This window comes from Pleurodeles waltl, chromosome 1_2 (assembly GCF_031143425.1).
Source record: "Pleurodeles waltl isolate 20211129_DDA chromosome 1_2, aPleWal1.hap1.20221129, whole genome shotgun sequence".
In the NCBI taxonomy this organism is placed as follows: domain Eukaryota; kingdom Metazoa; phylum Chordata; class Amphibia; order Caudata; family Salamandridae; genus Pleurodeles; species Pleurodeles waltl.
Window position 1 is genome coordinate 1,277,966,704 of NC_090437.1, and position 18,684 is coordinate 1,277,985,387.

At 46.8% G+C, this 18,684-nt stretch overlaps 1 protein-coding gene across 1 annotated transcript; it reads right to left on the reverse strand.

Annotated features, from left to right (window-relative positions):
• Positions 1–2,951: 2,951 nt before the first annotated feature.
• On the reverse strand, positions 2,952–3,923 carry LOC138256906 (olfactory receptor class A-like protein 1). The gene has a single exon (XM_069205876.1). The coding sequence runs from the start codon at positions 3,921–3,923 to the stop codon at positions 2,952–2,954; it is 972 nt and encodes a 323-aa protein (XP_069061977.1).
• Positions 3,924–18,684: the final 14,761 nt, after the last annotated feature.

Below are 18,684 nucleotides of genomic sequence, written 5' to 3' on the forward strand. Positions count from 1 at the left end.
ATTGAGATAGCAAGCTGCCAGGAGCCCCAGGTCTCGTTTTCAAAGTGATCGAGTTAGTAGCCTTGTATACCTATTTCAAGGGGAGTTGCAGCTGTTTTAAGGCACTTTCTAGACAATAACAGTCCATAAAAGAGGTAATTTCTGCTATCTACTTGCCATGTGATATAAAGCACTGAAAAGTCGCACATAAATACACTGAAACGATGTCAGTGTCACAAATAAGCAAACAGAAATCTTTCAGCTGAGTTATTTGATGTCCTTTCTCTACTTGTGTCGGTGAAGGCCTCTCTTTACTGATCAGAACGATAATGGAGCCTTGGTTTTGGAAGCTATAGCTCTTTCCTGTATTCTAATGATCTAGAATATTTCATGTCTGATTGGTAGAGCTCTGTGGAAATCTTACTAGAATAGTAGGTACAAGCGAAATTAGCTATACTATGTGAAAACTGTGTAGAACACTTACTAGGATAGGTCTTGGTGGGTTAGAGCAGAACTGAAGAAGTTTCCTGGAAATTGCACTGGTGTAGCAATACCGGACACAAGTGAGGGTAGAAATGCATTGCGAGAGATTTGTTGAACTCTTAATGGGATAACTGTTTGTAGCGCAGGCTAGATTGGAGCTGCATCGCAAGAGATCTGTGGAATTCCAAACCAGGTAGCGCAACTGAGTGTAGAGATGCATTGTGGGACCTCTGAGGAGGTCTTAGTCCTGGGACAGCACAGTTTGGAACAAGAGAGGACTCAGTGGGGGGTCCCTGGATTCCAATAATGATTCAGTGGGGGTCCCCAGGTTCCAGTAATGATAAAGTGGGGGTCCACAGAAGTCAAAAGGTTGGGAACCACTGATCTAGAACATTAATGTAATCTTTTTCAGGGTGCCACCCACTAACAGCACAAATAATCCGTATTATTAGTGAAACAATCATTTGAATACATGCCTTTCAGACACCGTTCCCTCTTTGCACCTACTACTAGCTGTTTTGTACTGCCTCTGAATTTTCATTGCCATAATTGTACAGATATCAGCGTCCTCTTACTGTTTTATGTTTATTTGAGCTACGTCCCATCAAGTTAAAATCTAGTATCTGTTCATATGGAATATTTATTTGTAAGGTTCTTGCATTCCAAATAAGGCGCCCTGCAACAATATCGGTTTAGTTTGTGCTATAGAAAACCACAAATAAATGCACAATTATCACAGAGACACAGACCATGCGGCAGGTGAACAGGCGCTGACTTTAGAACTAATTCTGCGGCATAGAATCGATGCCATATAATTCCACTCGAGGCTTCCGCATGTCACGCACCTTTCGGCTGCTGCGTGTGTTTAAGGAGCAAGGGCTTTTCAAATGCACGCCGACCACACACCTTGCTGTGTTTTTTTTCATGCATTGTGTACTTGTTTGGTTCTGCCTTTGTCCGCACAGGTGGTGGCCAATTCCATTTTTCCAACACACTGCCTTTAGAAACTTTCATAATAGGTAAATCTGCGGGTGGCGGGGCCGCCGTCATGCTTTTAATTAATTTATCAGGAGCTGAAAGCTCTCAGATTCAGCAAACAAATTCCCAGCATGTTATCTGATCAAAGGCAAAACCAACTGAATGAATGAGAGCAGCGTCCGTGGGGGAGATTTCTGCTACACTCGGATCTCGAGCAAAACGTCTGCATCAATCTCTCGAATACTGCAAAGAAGCATTGGTAAAACATGCGCAGGGATTTCAAAGCAGAACAGCAGGACGAGTCAGTGCTGCGGTCAGTGGTGCTCATGTTATCAACCCTGAACGAACAAAAGGCCTGAGAGCAGCACTGGGATTTGACCTTGTGAGTGAGATATCTTTGAAGCTTAAAGTGCTCCTTCTACGTTTAGCTATCAATTTTCTCGTGAGCTTTCTGTACATTACATGCATAAAGCAGTTTTTTTGTTCTTCGGATGAAATATTTACATTTTTCGCATTAGCTCACCATGCTCCCCGTGTTTGAATGAAATATGATATGTGCTTATAATACGGCTGAATACATATGTATAGCAATTGGCAGTAAATTAATTTTAACAGTGTGTATCTGAAAGAGAAAGCAAGCCTGCTCTTCATAGTTCAATAATAGCTAGTTTGTACCAAACCTATGCCTGAAAGCATATCCTTCTTCGGACTGATCAGAGAAAGCACAGGACAATTTGTGAGTTTAGGGTTGAGCTCAGTGTTTATTAAAAGTGAGACTTGGAAACTCATTCCTCAAAGCAGTACAAAAGCACCCCACATTGCTGACCTCATTACCCATGATTTATTAGCAATGATGACTGTTTATATTTTGGTGCAGTACATACAAGCACACTGGATCCTGGGCATCTCTTTTTGCATTGGCCTTGGCACAAACAAATAGGAAGCCATGCTTTATGTGATCTACCATACCATAAAAGGATATTGACCCGTGCCCCAGAGATGCCATGTAAAGCACAAGCTGAGTTCTCTCTTTGCAGCTAATGGAATGTTGGGGACACATCTAGTTATCACAATCAAAGTGGTACACTGAGGGCTGAGACCAGGTGCCACGGGATACCTTCTGGTATTCATAGAGTTCATCGCAGGAAGGATCTGCAGCCAAGGACATCATGGGCCTACCTGCATTGAAAACTAATGGGTTTTCAGTTATGTCCCGCCTGTAAATTTACACGTAGAATAAAAGCATAAAAAATGGGAAAGAGGCTGGGACCTGCCCAACTCACCTCTTGTCCTACTGAACAAGACCCCCAAAGACTGATGAACTTTTGATCTCTACCCACAAAGATCTAGTTCGAACTCATGACTTTGCGGAAAAATGTAAAACACCGCAGCTGTCCTGTCTCCACCAAAGTACAGTAACACGTACTGCGATTTTGATAACCATTAAGTGAAGCGAAGAAGGACGATTGTGCACAAAAGAAAGTACTGGTTGTCAATTTTCAGGTTTGACCCTAGTGAATAGTCAGCACTGGGGTAGGTTTCCTGCCTTTGGCACAGCAGCGTGCCTGTCCCAGGTAGTCCTTCACCTTCCTGTAGCCGAATATCATGACGCAGGCACTAGCTGAGTAATAGACGGATGAAAAGATGCCATACGTGGTGTTGAGCCAAATGTTTTCCATCTCTCCCTGTATAAATCCAGAGATGATGGCAATCCAGATGATATCACTGGAGATCCAGCAAACCACGTAGATGGTGAGGAGCGAGAGCAGAATTTTGGTTGCCTGCACTGAATGCTTGTTCCAGCTGCTCACGGCAGCATGCGCGGCATGTATGCTCCTGACCTGCCTCCGGTGCTTGCAGATCACGTTGACAGTGAAGACGTTAAGAACCGTCACAATGATTATTGAGATGAAGTCCATGGTGACCGATGTGTAAGTGATGAACTTAATTATGACACTGGCAGATTTGCCCAAACAGTTGGCGCTTGTCAAGTAGACAATGGTGGTGTTGTCCTTATTCACAGCAGTGGTGTTGTACTGGAGGTAAGGGATGTGAAGGAAGATGCTGAAGACCCAACATCCGGCCAGGGTCCAGTTGACATACAAGCCCTGGTGCCGGTGGATGAACTTTGACCAGCGGTGGTTGGGCCGCTGGATCTTGATCAGGTGAAGCAGGCTGAGGTTCTCTACCGACCAGATGCTGACCATCCGTAACGTGTGGTAGGTGTAGAGGAGAATCTGGCACCCAAGCTCCTCGAAGACCCTGGTGTGGAAGAGAAGGAGCAACCCCGGGATCTCCTTGTAACAACATAGCAGCAGGTTGACAATCGCCATGTTCACGATGATCCTGTCCAGAGGCTGCAGAACTTTGTGCTTGAGGGCATTGCTGATGAAAGCGAAAAGGACAATCAGGTTACCTGTGGTCCCAAAGAGGGCACAGCAGTAGATGACGACGGCAGCGACACCCGTGGGGCTCTCTATCATTTTTAAAGCTGCTTTGAAGTGTTTCCTCTAGTTGCTTCCTCAATTCTCCAATTATTTCCTCCCTTCGTCGCCTGCCCTTTCTGCGTCTCCGCTGCTTGACCATCTCATGACACCTTCATTCAGCTTGTAATTGAGCCTAAATGGAGGGAGCTATCATTCGGCTCGGCTAGCTTTTGTTCTAGCTCAGTTTTAATCGACTGACAGAGCTTTTATAACCTAACGCGGCGAAGGGAAGGAGTGTGCTTCCTTTATTTGCATAGCCATGGTAACCCTATGCCAACAAGATATGATGCTGTAATGTGGACCAAGGGATGACTAACAGAAAATATGGGAAGACGATGAACAGCTATTAGAAGCTCGATCACCCTCCATTCTGTTCAAAAGGGTTTGCAAGAACAAATTGATTATAGAGTGCGTGGAAAGCCTGCAGGATTAACACGGCTAGAGCCGGTAAGAAGAGTGTATGGGACATTGGTGGGTTGCAGCCAGATAGGTTTAAAACCAGTTGCAAAGTTCTGTTAATTGCAACCACCTCAAAATGATATGAACAACCTTTCAATTTGCCACAATCATGTCTTTTGCAAGATATACTTTACACAAAATGGCTGATGTTCTGCTGCCCAATTCCATTTTGTTTAAAGAAAGTGTGTGGTCGGTGTATTGTCTTCCAAGGCAAGTGAAATGAATTCGTCATATAGGAAAATCTTAACTTGGGGCAAAGGCAAACTACGAAATATCATATGCCACAAAGCTCAAAAATTGGGAACTTTGGGTTTGACAAGTTTTAGACGTATGCTCTGTCTCTGCACTTAGATCTGAAAAGGAATTTATCACCTTAGACTCTGTATTGGCACCTCGAAGAGATTTATCCTCTAGCGCATGTTTTTATTAAACACATTAAGTAATCAATCAGAATTATGTGTGTACTGAAGTGATGTGCAAGCAGATGCTAGACTTTTTCAAAGTTAGTAGTATTCAAATATTTTTCAAGAAACCTGAGTCCATAGGTAGGATGATCAGACACGGATGATGTATTTTCTACATCATCTGTTTGCATCCTTTTACTTACAGGTTCAGATCTCTTTCATCTTCCTGAGAGTAGTAAAAGGAGGATCATTCAGTGAGTATAAGTTAAGTCTGTAGTCTATAGCAGTAAGAAGTGCACAACTGTTGAAGTAAGTACTTAAAAAAATGATTGATATTCCATTCCAAATAAGCTTTGTCCGTTTTATGCACCATCCATAAAAGCATCATTGTACACGTCAGTCCAAGCAATAGCTGACAAACAAGGGTTCCTGTGCAAAGCAGTGCACACAGATATAAAAACGCTAACAATCACAAAATCACAATAATAAAAATCTATCTATCTACTCATTTCATGAACCACTAAAACAAGGTAAAATCCATCCTATCAATAACACCTTATTGCTAATATCTGTTTCTCAATCTTACTGTGATTTTTAAGAAACTAAACACACTAAGGGTCATTTCTTCAGATAGCATTTGGAGGTACATGAGAGCAGGTCGAACTTGGGTACAATGAGCTTGTGTCAATATGAAGATAATATATGTCCTTTTAGGGGCCACATAGAAGTTACAAAATATCATAAAATGGAGGGTGTCCTGTGGAGACAAACCGTACCAGCCACAGGGCTCCAACCTATTTTCCCACTACTCCCCCGAGGAACTGGTAATAAACAGTGCAGTCTGAGTCTGGTGAGTAGAAAATGATCAGATGTGTTGACTGCCCCTGATAGGGGAGGGCGCCATATCAGGAACTACTTTCAACAGGAAATGGTTATGGACCTTCGGCTTTACTAACTAAAACTGTTCTCGATCCAGGGCCCTATGCTGTAAGAAATTAGCTTTAAGGCGCAACCGATCCGCCTTAACTATGCGATCCGGAGTACGGAATAGTTCACTCCTACCAGAAGTCTGCAAAGTAGCCTTAATATAACGGAGCAACTGACTGCAATTGTTTTGAATGTTACATTTGAAATCAATTGGCTGGATTCACAGTCCCAATCATTATACACAAAAAGTTTGCTAAGTGAGAAAGTCTTAAGCGGGACAAGCTTTTGGTAAGACACTCAGGCCCTCATTTTGTAGGACAATCATCAAACCCTATCCCACCACACTCCCAATCATATTTGAGGCAAATAATTACTTCGCTACATTCTTCTCAAACTTTCAAGGTAAAAAGTAGAATGAGGAATGGACAACAGCAACAGCAAGGGTAAAGCTTCTAGGGACCTTATTGCAGTGCTTAATTTGTGCTTGTTGTTTCCGGTGCTGAGCACCGGAACTTATTTGTGAGGGCCGGGGCTTATTCTTCTGCCTCAAGCATTTGCTGCGAGCAAAAGACACATATGTGAAAGACGGAAGAAGGAAAAACTAAAAAGCGTCATAAAGGGAGAAAGTAGAAAGTTGCAGGATGAGCTGAAGGGGCAGGGGTGGCTGTAAATGGATTGAAGAGGCCCGAGATGGCTTCAGGATTACGCTGCCTCAGTATTCAGTGCTTGCAGATTTAATTACAGCAGCCTCGTGTTTAAGAGAAGCGCTTTCAGCACAGGTACCTCCTAATTTACAAATTAAGCACTGCCTGATTGTGTCTGGCACTTATTGAACTGGGTCAAGAGAAACACATCATTCTCAACTAATGTCATGGAGAATTGTGGGTGAATTATATTTACATACCAGTCACTCAGTGCACTTATTTAGCAAAAGATGGCCCTCTCTTCCTCCCCGAAGGGTTTTACCTCCCCAACCACACCCAAACACGCGACCGCCACCACCACTCCCAAGATAGTTTCCCTTCTTTCCACAGGTCTTCACATAGACATAATGTGAGAACTACAGCATGTAGAAACATTACCAATGTGGTATTTAACTCTTGTGAGAAAGTGAACTATTAATTTTGGAGCGAGCGACCCTCTAACTTAGCAAGGCTCTATCTTGATAGTTTAGCACAGTGTTCAGGGAGAATATATTTTGCTGAAACCATGGAACCAGTGTCACGTTCAGCAGGGTTTTCCCCAGAGAAGTATGTGATAAGTTCAAGCAGCTTCAAACAGCATTAACCTCAAGAACACTCTTCAATAATGTTAAAACTGAAGCAAATGGGTGTCCTTAGAAGTCAGTTTGTTCTAAACCCCCACTGAAACCTTCTCAGTTGGAGCCAAAAGTTCTGAGGATAAAGGATAAAATGGGTTACATAGGTCACTTCACTACTTGGACGGTGTTGCCCTCTTGCCACACTCCAATTACTTTGCTTAGATTTAGGGTCTTATTTAGAATTGAGAGAGTGGGACATCTGCCAAAATGTGGCCTGTCTGACATATTAAGAGCGCATTGATGTCAATTGCACTCTAAATATGGCAGACAGGACATCCACCACTTAATGGAAGATGTTCCATTCCACCACACTCTAAATAAGAGGCGTAGGGTACCAAAGAGCCCGATGTAATTCTTGGTGGTAAGGATTCTTAGTGGCAATGGCGACGGAGTATCCTTACTGCCCAGAATGCGATGCGTCTCCCAAATGTATATGGATGCAAAATTTAGAATTAGTCAGGGATGTGACTACTCTATCTCTGCTGTGATTAAACCTCTCCGACAGCCCTGCGGAATAAAGGCCGTCAGTGGGTGATCTGTAATTCCGCCCACCTATTTTAGATGGGAAGAATTACAGGTCAGCTTTCACTGCCCGTCACGGCAGGAAAACCCTCGCGGTAAGAGACCCAGGACGAGGAGAGCATTGTATTTAATAGTTTAAAAAATAATTTTCTATTTTCTATTTTTTTTTTTTTTAAATTAAAAAAAGAACCTCTGTGGGACTGGGCTGCGTACCAGCTTGGCGGTCATTCGTAAATATGGCCAGCTGTTCCCCTACCAGGACAGCAGAGTAATTTACTCTGTTCCCCTGTCTGAACAATGGGGCAACCTAAGAACTTAAATCAGGCCTACAGTTAGAGTTTGGCGGACATGATAGTCCATTAAAATAGTGGTAGATCCCCCATCTGCAGCATTTAGAGTGCCATCGACTACAATGCACTTGTAATACATCATATGGAATGGGACATCCTCTACATTTTCAATAGAGTACTCTCTGTCCATCATACTTTAAATAAGGACCATGGGACCAAATGCACAAAGCATTTTCAAATCGGGCCGTTTGTGACCAGAAAAACGCTTTTACAAAATATACAAAATGTAAAATGCTTTTTACCGAATAGTATTTTGCATGTGCGATTCGGAATTTGGAAAGGGGCATACTTAGGGGGTGATTCTCACCCTGGCGGGTGGCGGAGGCCGCCCGCCAGAGTTCCCCCCTCCAAAATACCGCTCCGCGGTCGAAAGACCGCTGAGGGTATTTTGGCTTTTGCACTGGGCTGGCGGGCGACCGCCAAAAGGCCACCCGCCAGCCCAGTGCAAAAGACCCTTCCCACGAGGACGCCGGCTCAGAATTGAGCCGGCGGAGTGGGAAGGTGCGACGGGTGCAGTGGCACCCGTCGCGTATTTCAGTGTCTGCAAAGCAGACACTGAAATACAAAGTGGGGCCCTCTTACGGGGGCCCCTGCAGTGCCCATGCCATTGGCCATTGGTCAAAGTTTAAATATGGTGCATGGTTTGCGCTGAATGTACGTCAACATTTCTGATGCACATTCAGCGCAAACAGAGTATAAATATGCCCCTCAGTCTTTTTTAGATCTCAGATTTGGCAAGCAGAGCAAGGCAGGAGGGTGTTAATGAGAAGAGCTGGCGAGCTCCATAGATTCAGACACCTATTTTCAGTGCACCAGCATTAGCCACAAGCTTCACTGGAAAAAGATCTGAGAGGGTCAAACTGACAATTTGTAGCTGATAAGCTGCGCCTTTCTGAGGGTGCTTTGATGCATTGTCCTGGGCCCCACTAGGCCACAAAATGTCAAAGTCCCACTGGAAAAGTTAAGGAAGTAATTAGAAATTCAGTTATTATTTCAGAGGGCTGAGAACCCCACTCAAGTAATAAACACAGTCTTTGTCAGAGTGAACCACAAAAGTTAATAAGTAAACTTGTGCTTAAGGCTCTGGTAGCTTGGTACAAGAGCAGGCAGGCTTAACTTAGAGGCAATGTGTAAAGTTTTTATGCAACACTCAAACAGTAATAAAGTGAAAACACAACACAAGAAAATTCCCAAACCAATTTAGAAACAAGTAGTACATTCTAATAAATAAAATTACACCAAAGTGACAAAAATTCAGTAGTACCGGAGTTATGAATTTTTTTAAGTACCAGGTGAAAATAGCACAAAAAGGCAGAAAGCGCCACTCTAAGTTATCTGGTGACACCGGACTGGATCAAAGTGAAAAGTAAAGTTGACTGCAATCGAGAGTGGGCCAGATACAGGGACAAGGCTTGCCCCAGTGACATGTACTTTCTCTCATTCCAAGACCAAGCTAGAAGCGTCAGCTGGAGCTTCACATTGGCAGGGGCTGCGACGAGGTTGTTATCAGAGAAGGTCTCCGCTGGATCTTTATATTGGCGGGAGATGCTGACAGTCGATGTTTGGTGCAAAGAGTAGGTCACTATCAGAACTTCATGTTGGCCGAGACGCAGCAGTCATTGCTGACACAAGGAGCCAGCTCTCAAAGCAAAGCCCAAACTTCAGGATTTTTGTTTGTAGCTCAGTCTTGAATCAAGAGGAGTACACTCTGTCAGCCAAGGGTTCAGGACTTGGGGACACCTCTGGGGGATCGGGTCCACTTGGTACTGGTCAGCTGGGCAGTTACAGGAAAGGCCACTGGAAGCTTGTTGTGTCCCGACAGCTCAAACAGGAGGTCAGCTAACTGACCCTAGGAGTCATTGGTGGGGATACTGGATTAACAGCAAGCAGTTCCAGTCTTCCTCCTTCAACAGCAGGCAGTCCTTCCTCTGCATTTTCCACAGGTCCAGGAATGGTCTGATGAGAGGTTCTGAGGGTGCCACCCACATACCCAGTGCCAGCCTGTGGATGGGGTATGCTCCCTTTATCTAACCTTCTCAATTTCCTTGGTTTGGCTTCAATTTGTCTAGTGGGAGAAAGACAGACATGACTCGGTGTGAGTACATTTGTCAGAGGCAGAACATGCAGTGACTGAAGTCAAGAAGGTGGCAGGAATAGCCCTCAGGATACCCTTTGAATCTCTGCGCTGAAACTAGTATCCCTCTGTCACAATCTTCCTGAGAGACTGCACTGACCCATGGGGAGCCCTTCTCTTCATCTGTGGACACTATCAGTGAGGCTCCTTACCTTCATTTGCTCACAAATGTTTCCCAGTAGGCAGACAGCACCACCATGGCCAACAAGGTGATGTGGCCTATTGCGCTCCTTGGATTAGACGTCTGCCTCCATCCCAGAGAAAACTCTACTCACTGACAGCTGTCACTGTCAAGATCAAGCCCCATGTCCATCCATTGCTAGATGGAGGTGCCAACCAGGGGCCTTAGCAAAGCTCACTTCCAGACTTGGGGCTGGCAAAGAGTCCTCCGCTTGCTGTTGAGGTTTCCCTGTCTCTAAGATTTCCCTGAGTAAGGGACAAGAGCCCAGGTGTTAGGCACTCTACTTCCACTCTCTCTCCCCCCAGCTCAGGGGTGATCCTGAGGCTGGCCTATCAGCCAAGGCTACGTACCATGTGGCTGAACAAGTGCCTTGCAAGCCAAGAACTTCCATAGGGGAACAACCAGTCCACTCAAAGGTAACACACTTTGGGGGTCATTCTGACCCCGGCGGTAATTACCGCCATGGCGGAGGTTGGCGGTAGCACCGCCAACAGGCCGGCGGTGCTCCGCCGGGCATTCTGACCGCGGCGGTACAGCCGCGGCCAGAAGCGGAAAGCCGTCGGTGTACCGCCGACTTTCCGCTGCCCGTCAGAATCCTCCATGGCGGCGGAGCGCGCTCCGCCGCCATGGGGATTCTGACACCCCCTACCGCCATCCTGTTCATGGCGGTTCTCCCGCCAGGAACAGGATGGCGGTAGGGGGTGCCGCGGGGCCCCTGGGGGCCCCTGCCGTGCCCATGCCAAATGCATGGGCACGGCAGGGGCCCCCATAAGAGGGCCCCACAAAGTATTTCAGTGTCTGCCTAGCAGACACTGAAATACGCGACGGGTGCAACTGCACCCGTCGCACCTTCCCACTCCGCCGGCTCAATTCTGAGCCGGCATCCTAGTGGGAAGGTTGATTTGCCCTGGGCTGGCGGGCGGTCTTTTGGCGGCCGCCCACCAGCCCAGGGCAAATCTCAGAATCACCGCCGTGGTCTTTTGACCGCGGTGCGGTGTTCTGACGGCGGTACCTTGGCGGACGGCCTCCGCCGTCCGCCAAGGTCAGAATGACCCCCTTTGTGTCATGAAAGGGTCTGCCTGGTGCTGCTCTTCTATTTCTGTGAAAGCACATGCTCTATGGCAGAAGTGGCCTCGCCAGGGTCAGTCTTGGGGTGCTCTCTTGCCAGATCTGGAAACCGCTGGCACTCCCAATGTGGATTGTCTCCCCATCTTACTGTGATCTGTGCCTCCGCACTCAGTTTTTTAGAAGCACCCCAGAAACGTGAGCTTTAGGGGCACCCTGGGAGGCTGCCACAACCGGCTCTTCTCAATCTTGTGATAACTCATTTTCCAGGATGCTGTCAATGGGAATATGGGGACTGACTATGCCTCTCCTCTGGGCCACTTTGCATCCTCATTTCGGTTGTGGCGGGGGGGGTTGGCGGTCAGCTTGAAGAGCTAATCCAAAGCAGGGATTCCAAACATCCCACTTGACCTGTAAAGTTTCTGCAACAATACTTAATCTCAATAGTGTGACCATTGGCTAATAACTAACAATCAAAACATTTATGAATACATTGAGAGAAAAACTAATTTTGTGTTACTCATTTCATGTTTATTAACATTTCATTTTTTTTTTCAATACTACTTATCACAAAACATATACAGAAATCTCAAAACATTATTTCATAGCTTAGATTGTCTTATCATAAAAACATTCAATATTACTGTGAATCTTCAGAAAAACGACTAAGTGCGAAGGTAAACTTTTGACCGAGGCCTCCCACGGGTTGTAGCCGAGCCGGGCTCCATTGCGGTCGGCCTTAAACTTTGACTTTGCCCTGGTCGAGGTGCAACCAGATGACCCGATTGGCGCTTTTTTGTTTCTAGGCGTTAGAAAACAATAATTCTTTAATAATTCATATCTCCAGTTACCCTTATCCAATTTTATTTGTTTTTGTGTAATTTTAAAGATAAAAATATAGGGGGTTATTCTAACTTTGGAGGAGTGTTAATCCGTCCCAAAAGTGATGGTAAAGTGACGGATATACCACCAGCCGTATTACGAGTTCCATAGGATATAATGGACTCGTAATACGGCTGGTGGTAAATCCGTCACTTTTCCGTCACTTTTGGGACGGATTAACACCTCCTCCAAAGTTAGAATAACCCCCATAATGTTTTTGATTTTTAAACTGTTTCCTGTGTTTTATTTAATTACTGTTTTGTGATATTTGAATGCTTTACACTCTGTCTCCTAAGTTAAGCCTTGTTGCTCGTTGCCAAGCTGCCAAGGGTTGAGCTGGGTTTAATTTACTGAGACCTAACTGGACCTAAGTGGAGGTTAGTGGCCTATTGCTAAGTGTAGGTACCTACCTATCCTTACCAATAACCCATTTTCCAACATTTTTGGTGCGCAGTGGTGGGATCCTGTACTTGTGTTCAGTATCACATAGCAGTTTTCTGTGAAACAAATAAAAAATCTTAATTGTTCTAGTACAAAAATTGTTCATCATTTTTAATTTGGATTAATTTCAATTATTGAATTTTTGTGATTTTTCTAAATTCTTGTTTCCAATTTGCAAAAAGTTTTTGTTGACACAAAACTATGGAACCATGGAGCTTGATCTGGCTAGCCTACCCACATTGACAGTAGTCCAGAATTGGGGGTTGTGTACTGAAAGAGGGTTGCCTGCAACCACTGACCTCAGGAAGCATGTCCTAATCAAATCCCTGACAGCATGGGCTGAGGCCCAAGAGGTAGACTCAGAGGAAGCTCCAGAGGAGGAAGAAGCAGGGGAGGATGCTAGCTCCAAACACTCAGGGGATGGAGGGCATCTGAGCCTAAGTGAGGAGGAGGAAAACAGGTCTTCACTGCACACAGCCACTAGGGTCATACCCAAAGCTAGTAGGAGGAAGGGGGCCCCTTCAGGAGGAGAGAACCTGCCCCTCAGGGAAAGAGAGCTGGAGGCACAGCTAGCATTTATAGCTTTGGAAGCACAGAAACTGGCCCTAGAAGAGAAAAAGTGGGCAAGGGAAGAGAAAAGAGATGGTGGCAGTGACAGAGAAGCTGAGGTGTCCATGGGTGTTTTTTTTTGCCCCAGATTACCCAAGGGGGTGGTTCCTGCCTATGTAGAGGGGGAGGACATAGACAAGTGGATGGGAGCCTTTGAGAGGGCCCCCCAGATGAGAAGAGTCAAGCCTCAGTACTGGGGTTCACTTCTTTGGGAGTTGGTCTCCAACTCTGGGAGGGCTAGGCTCCTAACCTTGAGGGGGGAGGAGGCAGATTCATACCCCAGTATGAAGAGATGCTTGACTAAAAAGTTTGGTCTGACCCCAGAGCAGTATAGGCTCAAGTTTAGGGACACCCAAAAGACAAGCACCCAGTCCTGGGTGGACTTTGTGGACATCGCAGTAAAAGCACTAGATGGCTGGATACAGGGCAACAAGGTAAGTACCTTTGAGGGGCTGTACAATTTGAATATGAGGGAGCACCTTCTACCCAATTGTGTCCAAGAGAAGCTCCGCCAGTATCTAGTTGACTCTAAGTTGACCAACCCCAGAGAGCTGGGGGAGGCAGAAGATGACTGGTTAAGAACTAGGGTTAACCAGAAACCCCCAGGGGGTGATCAGTAAAAGGGAGGACATGGTTCTTCTCAGGGGAAGAACCAAGGGAAAGATGATAAAAAGCCCAAGGAGTCCTCACAAAAGTCCCCAAAAACTTCTCAGGGTGGGGGAGCCCGAGCCATTCCACTTCTAAGGGGAAAGGGTATCAGGGGAAGCATTATGATCCTGTTAAAGCAGGAAAGTTTCAGGAGCTTGCTAAGGGCGGCATGTGCTTTGAGTGTCATCAACCTGGACACAAAAGAGGAGATGCTATGTACTCCAAGAAGCCCCCCACTGGTGGGCAATCCCAGGGGACTGCTAGTGTAGGGATGGGGGTGGAAGTTGGCCCAGCGCTGGGATCAGGGTACACACAGGTCACCTTAGTATCCGTGGGTGGGGTGGACATTGTAACCATGGCCACCTTACCTTCCAGCATGGAGAGGTATAGGCAGAGGCCTAAAGTCAATGGGACTGAGGTGGAAGCTCTGAGAGATACAGGAGCCAGTGTGACAATGGTCACAGAGAAGCTGGTTTCTCCAGAACAGGTCTTACCTGGTGTCTTCCACCAAGTAACTTATGCAGATAGCAGAACCCAACTCCATCCCATGGCCATGGTGAGCCTGGAATGGGGAGGTGTGACTGGCCCTAAGAAGGTAGCTGTAGCTCCTGCCCTCCCAGTAGAGTGTCTGCAGGGAAATGATCTTTAAGCATCTGAATGGTCAGAGGTGGAGAGAAGGGTCCATGCACATATGCTGGACCTCCCTGAATGGGTGTGTGCTGTGACCAGGTCACAGGCAGCACAACAGGGAAGTGCTGGACACTTGGACCCTGGAACAATGGGCCAAGCCTCCAAGAAGAAGAGAAAGGTCACTGGGTCTTGCTTGCCAGCCCCCACAAGTACAGAGGATCAGGAGGAATCCAAACCTGAGGGGGGGGGGGGTCTGACCTCTGAGGGAGGGCCACTTCCCCTGCAAACTCTGCCTGACTTGGCAGAACTGCAAGGGGCAGGTGGGCCCACCAGAGAAGAGTTGTGCCAGGGACAAAGAGAGTGTCCCACTCTTGAGGGCCTAAGGCAGACTGCTGCCAGGCAAGAACAAGGGGATACCAGTGGGATCCACAAGGTTTACTGGGAGGATGGAGTTCTCCTCACCGAGGCAAGGGACCCCAAACCAGGGGCAACCAGGAGAGTAGTGGTCCCCAAGAAGTATACAGAATTCCTCCTTACTTTAAGCCATGATATTCCCTTAGCTGGACATTTGGGACAGACCAAGACCTGGAACAGGCTGGTCAACCATTTTTATTGTCGCCAAATGTCAGAAAAAGTCAAGGAGTTTTGCAGCTCCTGTGTTACCTGCCAAGCCAGTTGCAAGGGGGGGGGGGGTAAGCCAAAGGCTCTCTTGATACCACTGCCAGTGGTTGGGACTCCCTTTGAGAGGGTGGGGATTGACATTGTTGGTCCCCTAGACCCACTAACTGCCTCAGGCAACAGGTACATTTTGGTGGTTGTGGACCATGCCACCAGGTACCCTGAGGCAATACCCCTCCGGACAGTCACTGCTCCCACAGTGGCTAGGGCCCTTCTTGGTGTGTTCACCAGAGTGGGATTCCCAAAGGAGGTGGTCTCAGATAGGGGCACAAATGTTATGTCTGCTTATCTGAAAGCAATGTGGGATGAGTGTGGTGTTACTTATAAGTTCACCACCCCCTATCATCCACAGACCAATGGTCTGGTGGAAAGATTTAATAGGACCCTGAAGGGCATGATCATGGGTTTGTCTGACAAACTCAGGAGGAGATGGGATGTTCTCCTCCCATGCCTGCTGTTTGCCTACAGAGGGGTGCCACAGAAGGGGTTGGATTCAGCCCCTTTGAGTTACTGTTTGGGCACCCTGTAAGAGGCCCATTGTGCTTGGTGAGAGAGTCTTGGGAGAAGCCTCTCAAAGAGTCCAAGGAGAATATGCTGGATTATGTGCTGGGCCTGCGGTCACGCATGGCTGAGTACATGAAGAAGGCAAGCAGAAACCTGGAGGCCAGCCAAGAGCTCATGAAACTCTGGCATGACCAGGAGGCTACCATGCATGAGTATCACCCAGGACAGCTGGTGTGGGTTTTGCAGCCCATGGTTCCTAGGGCACTTCAGGCCAAATGGACTGGGCCCTATCCAATTGTGGGGTAAAAGGGTGAGGGCACCTACTTGGTGGACCTTGGCACCCCCAGGAATCCTCATAGGATCCTGCATGTCAACAGGTTGAAACCCCACAAGGACAGGGCAGACAGTACCATGCTGATGGTCACCGATGAAGGGAAGGAGGAGGAGAGTGAACTTCTGCCAGACCTCTTGTCTTCAAATGAACAAGATGGGTCAGTGGAGGGAGTGGTACTCTCTCCCAAGTTGACAGACCAGCAGCAAAAAGACTGCAGACAAGTTTTGGAGCAGTTTGCTAATCTGTTCTCCCTGACCCCTGGACTCACCAATTGGTGTGTCCATGACATTGACACTGGTGACAGCTTACCTGTCAAAAACAAGCTGTACAGGCTGTCTGATCAGGTCAAGGCCAACATCAAAGCTGAAGTAGCTAAGATGTTGGAGCTCAAGGTAATTGAGCCCTCTGACAGTCCTTGTCCAGTCCAGTGGTACTGGTGCCCAAACCTAATCCCCAAGGTGGGAAGAAGGAATTGAGATTTTGTGTGGACTACAGAGGTCTAAATGCAGTCACTAGGACTGATACTCACCCCATACTTAGAGCTGATGAGCTCATTGATAGGTTGGGGGCTGCCAAATTTCTGACCACATTTGATCTGACCTCAGGATACTGGCAGATTGCCTTAACTCCAGGGGCTAAGGAGAGGTCAGCATTTTCCACACCAGAGGTACACTTTCAGTGCAAGGTGATGCCCTTTGGCCTGAAAAAAGCACCTGCCACCTTCCAATGGTTGGTGAATAGAGTCCTGTCTGGGTTGGAATCTTTCAGTGCAGCTTATCTGGATGATATAGCTGTATTCAGTTCCACCTGGGAGGACCACCTGGTCCACCTGAAGGAAGTGTTTCAGGCCCTGCTTCAAGCAGGCCTGACTATCAAGGCAAGCAAGTGCCAGAGAGGGCAAAGCTCAGTTGTGTACCTGGGCCACCTTGTTGGTGGAGGCCATGTACAACCTCTCCAGCCCAAGATCCAGACTATCCTGGATTGGGAGGCTCCTAAAACCCAGACTCAGGTCAGGGCCTTTCTTGGACTGACTGGGTACTACAGGAGGTTTGTTCAGAATTATGGGACCATAGCGGCCCCTCTGATTGAGCTTACCTCCAAGAAACAGCCCAGGAAGTTAATTTGGACACCAGAGTGTCAGAAAGCTTTTGACACCCTAAAACAGGCTATGTGTTCAGCACCAGTGTTACTGGCCCCTGACTATAGCAAGGAGTTTATAATGCAAACAGATGCTTCTGAGGAAGGGATCGGGGCAGTGTTAGCACAAGTTAATGAAGAGGGCCAATATCAACCAGATGCCTTCATCAGCAGGCAACTACTCCCCAGAGAGAAAAGATGGAGTGCCATTGAGAGGGAGGCCTTTGCTGTGGTCTGGTCCCTGAAGAAGTTGAGGCCATACTTGTTTGGCACTCACTTCCGTGTACAAACTGACCACAGACCTCTCAGATGGTTGATGCAAATGAGGGGGGAGAACCCAAAACTGTTAAGGCTGTTCATTTCCCTACAGTGGATGGACTTCACAGTGGAGCACAGACCTGGGACTGCCCATGCCAATGCAAATGGCCTTTCCAGGTTTTTCCACTTAGCTGATGAGGACTACCAGGGTGTAGGTTAGTACCCATCAGCTTTCATTGGGGGGGGGGGCAGTGTAGGAAAGTCCTCCTTTTTGCCCTGGTCACCCCCACACTTTTTGGACAGGTACTGATGGTTACTGACTCTTGGCGGTGCCCTGGGTACTGCTTACCAGTCCCAGGGCCAGTGCTCTGTGTAAAGTGGATATGCAAATTAGGCTAATTATAATTGGCTAAGTCAACCTACCTATAAGTCCCTAGTATATGGTAGGGCATGTAGGTTTAGGGACCACAGCATAGGTAGTGCACCCATAGGTGCACTGCTGAGGTGCCCAGTGTCATTTTAAAGGCAGGCCTGCCTTGCTGGCTGCTTTTAAATTAAAGTTATATGCAAATTCGACTTTGGAATTAAAAGTAGTTCCAAAGTCCTAAACTACCTTATTTTTACATATAAATCACCCCTAAGGTGTGCCCTATGTGTTCCTAGGGCTGGGCGCCATGTAACTATAAGCAGGGACATTATAAAAATAGTTTTATAAGCCCTGGTGAGGTAAAAACATCCAAATTCATATTTCCCTCATTGTAGTGAATGGCCTTCATGGGCTAGAATGGAGAGACTTTATTTTAATTTTAAAAAGTCCCCTTAAGTGACAGATACAAAGAGTTTGGTATCAAAATAATTGTTACAATAAATCCCACAACTTTCAGTTGTGGGATTTAATATAACTTGTTCAGGTAAAGAGTTTTACACTTTACCTGAAAAGTTGCCAACTTCAGCCCTGCATTGTTTTTGCTGCTGTGCTCTGATTGGCCAGCCTCTGGCAGCCTGGCCAGGCTGCCTTGATGAGGTGTGAAGTGGCCTGGCTTCACACAAAGAGATGTGCCTGTGGGAGGAGATCTCCCCTCAGCAGATGGTGAGGCAGGAAGGGGGAGGGCTGCCAAAGTGGTCTTCAAAGGCAGAGAAGGACATTTGGAGCAACCCAGCAACACCCCCACATACTGCAACCCCAGACAACTAGGTGCCCCCTTGATAAGATTAGGAGAGGGCAGGAGAGGAGTGTGTTTAGGATTTTTAGCCATACCAGTGGGTGGGCTCAG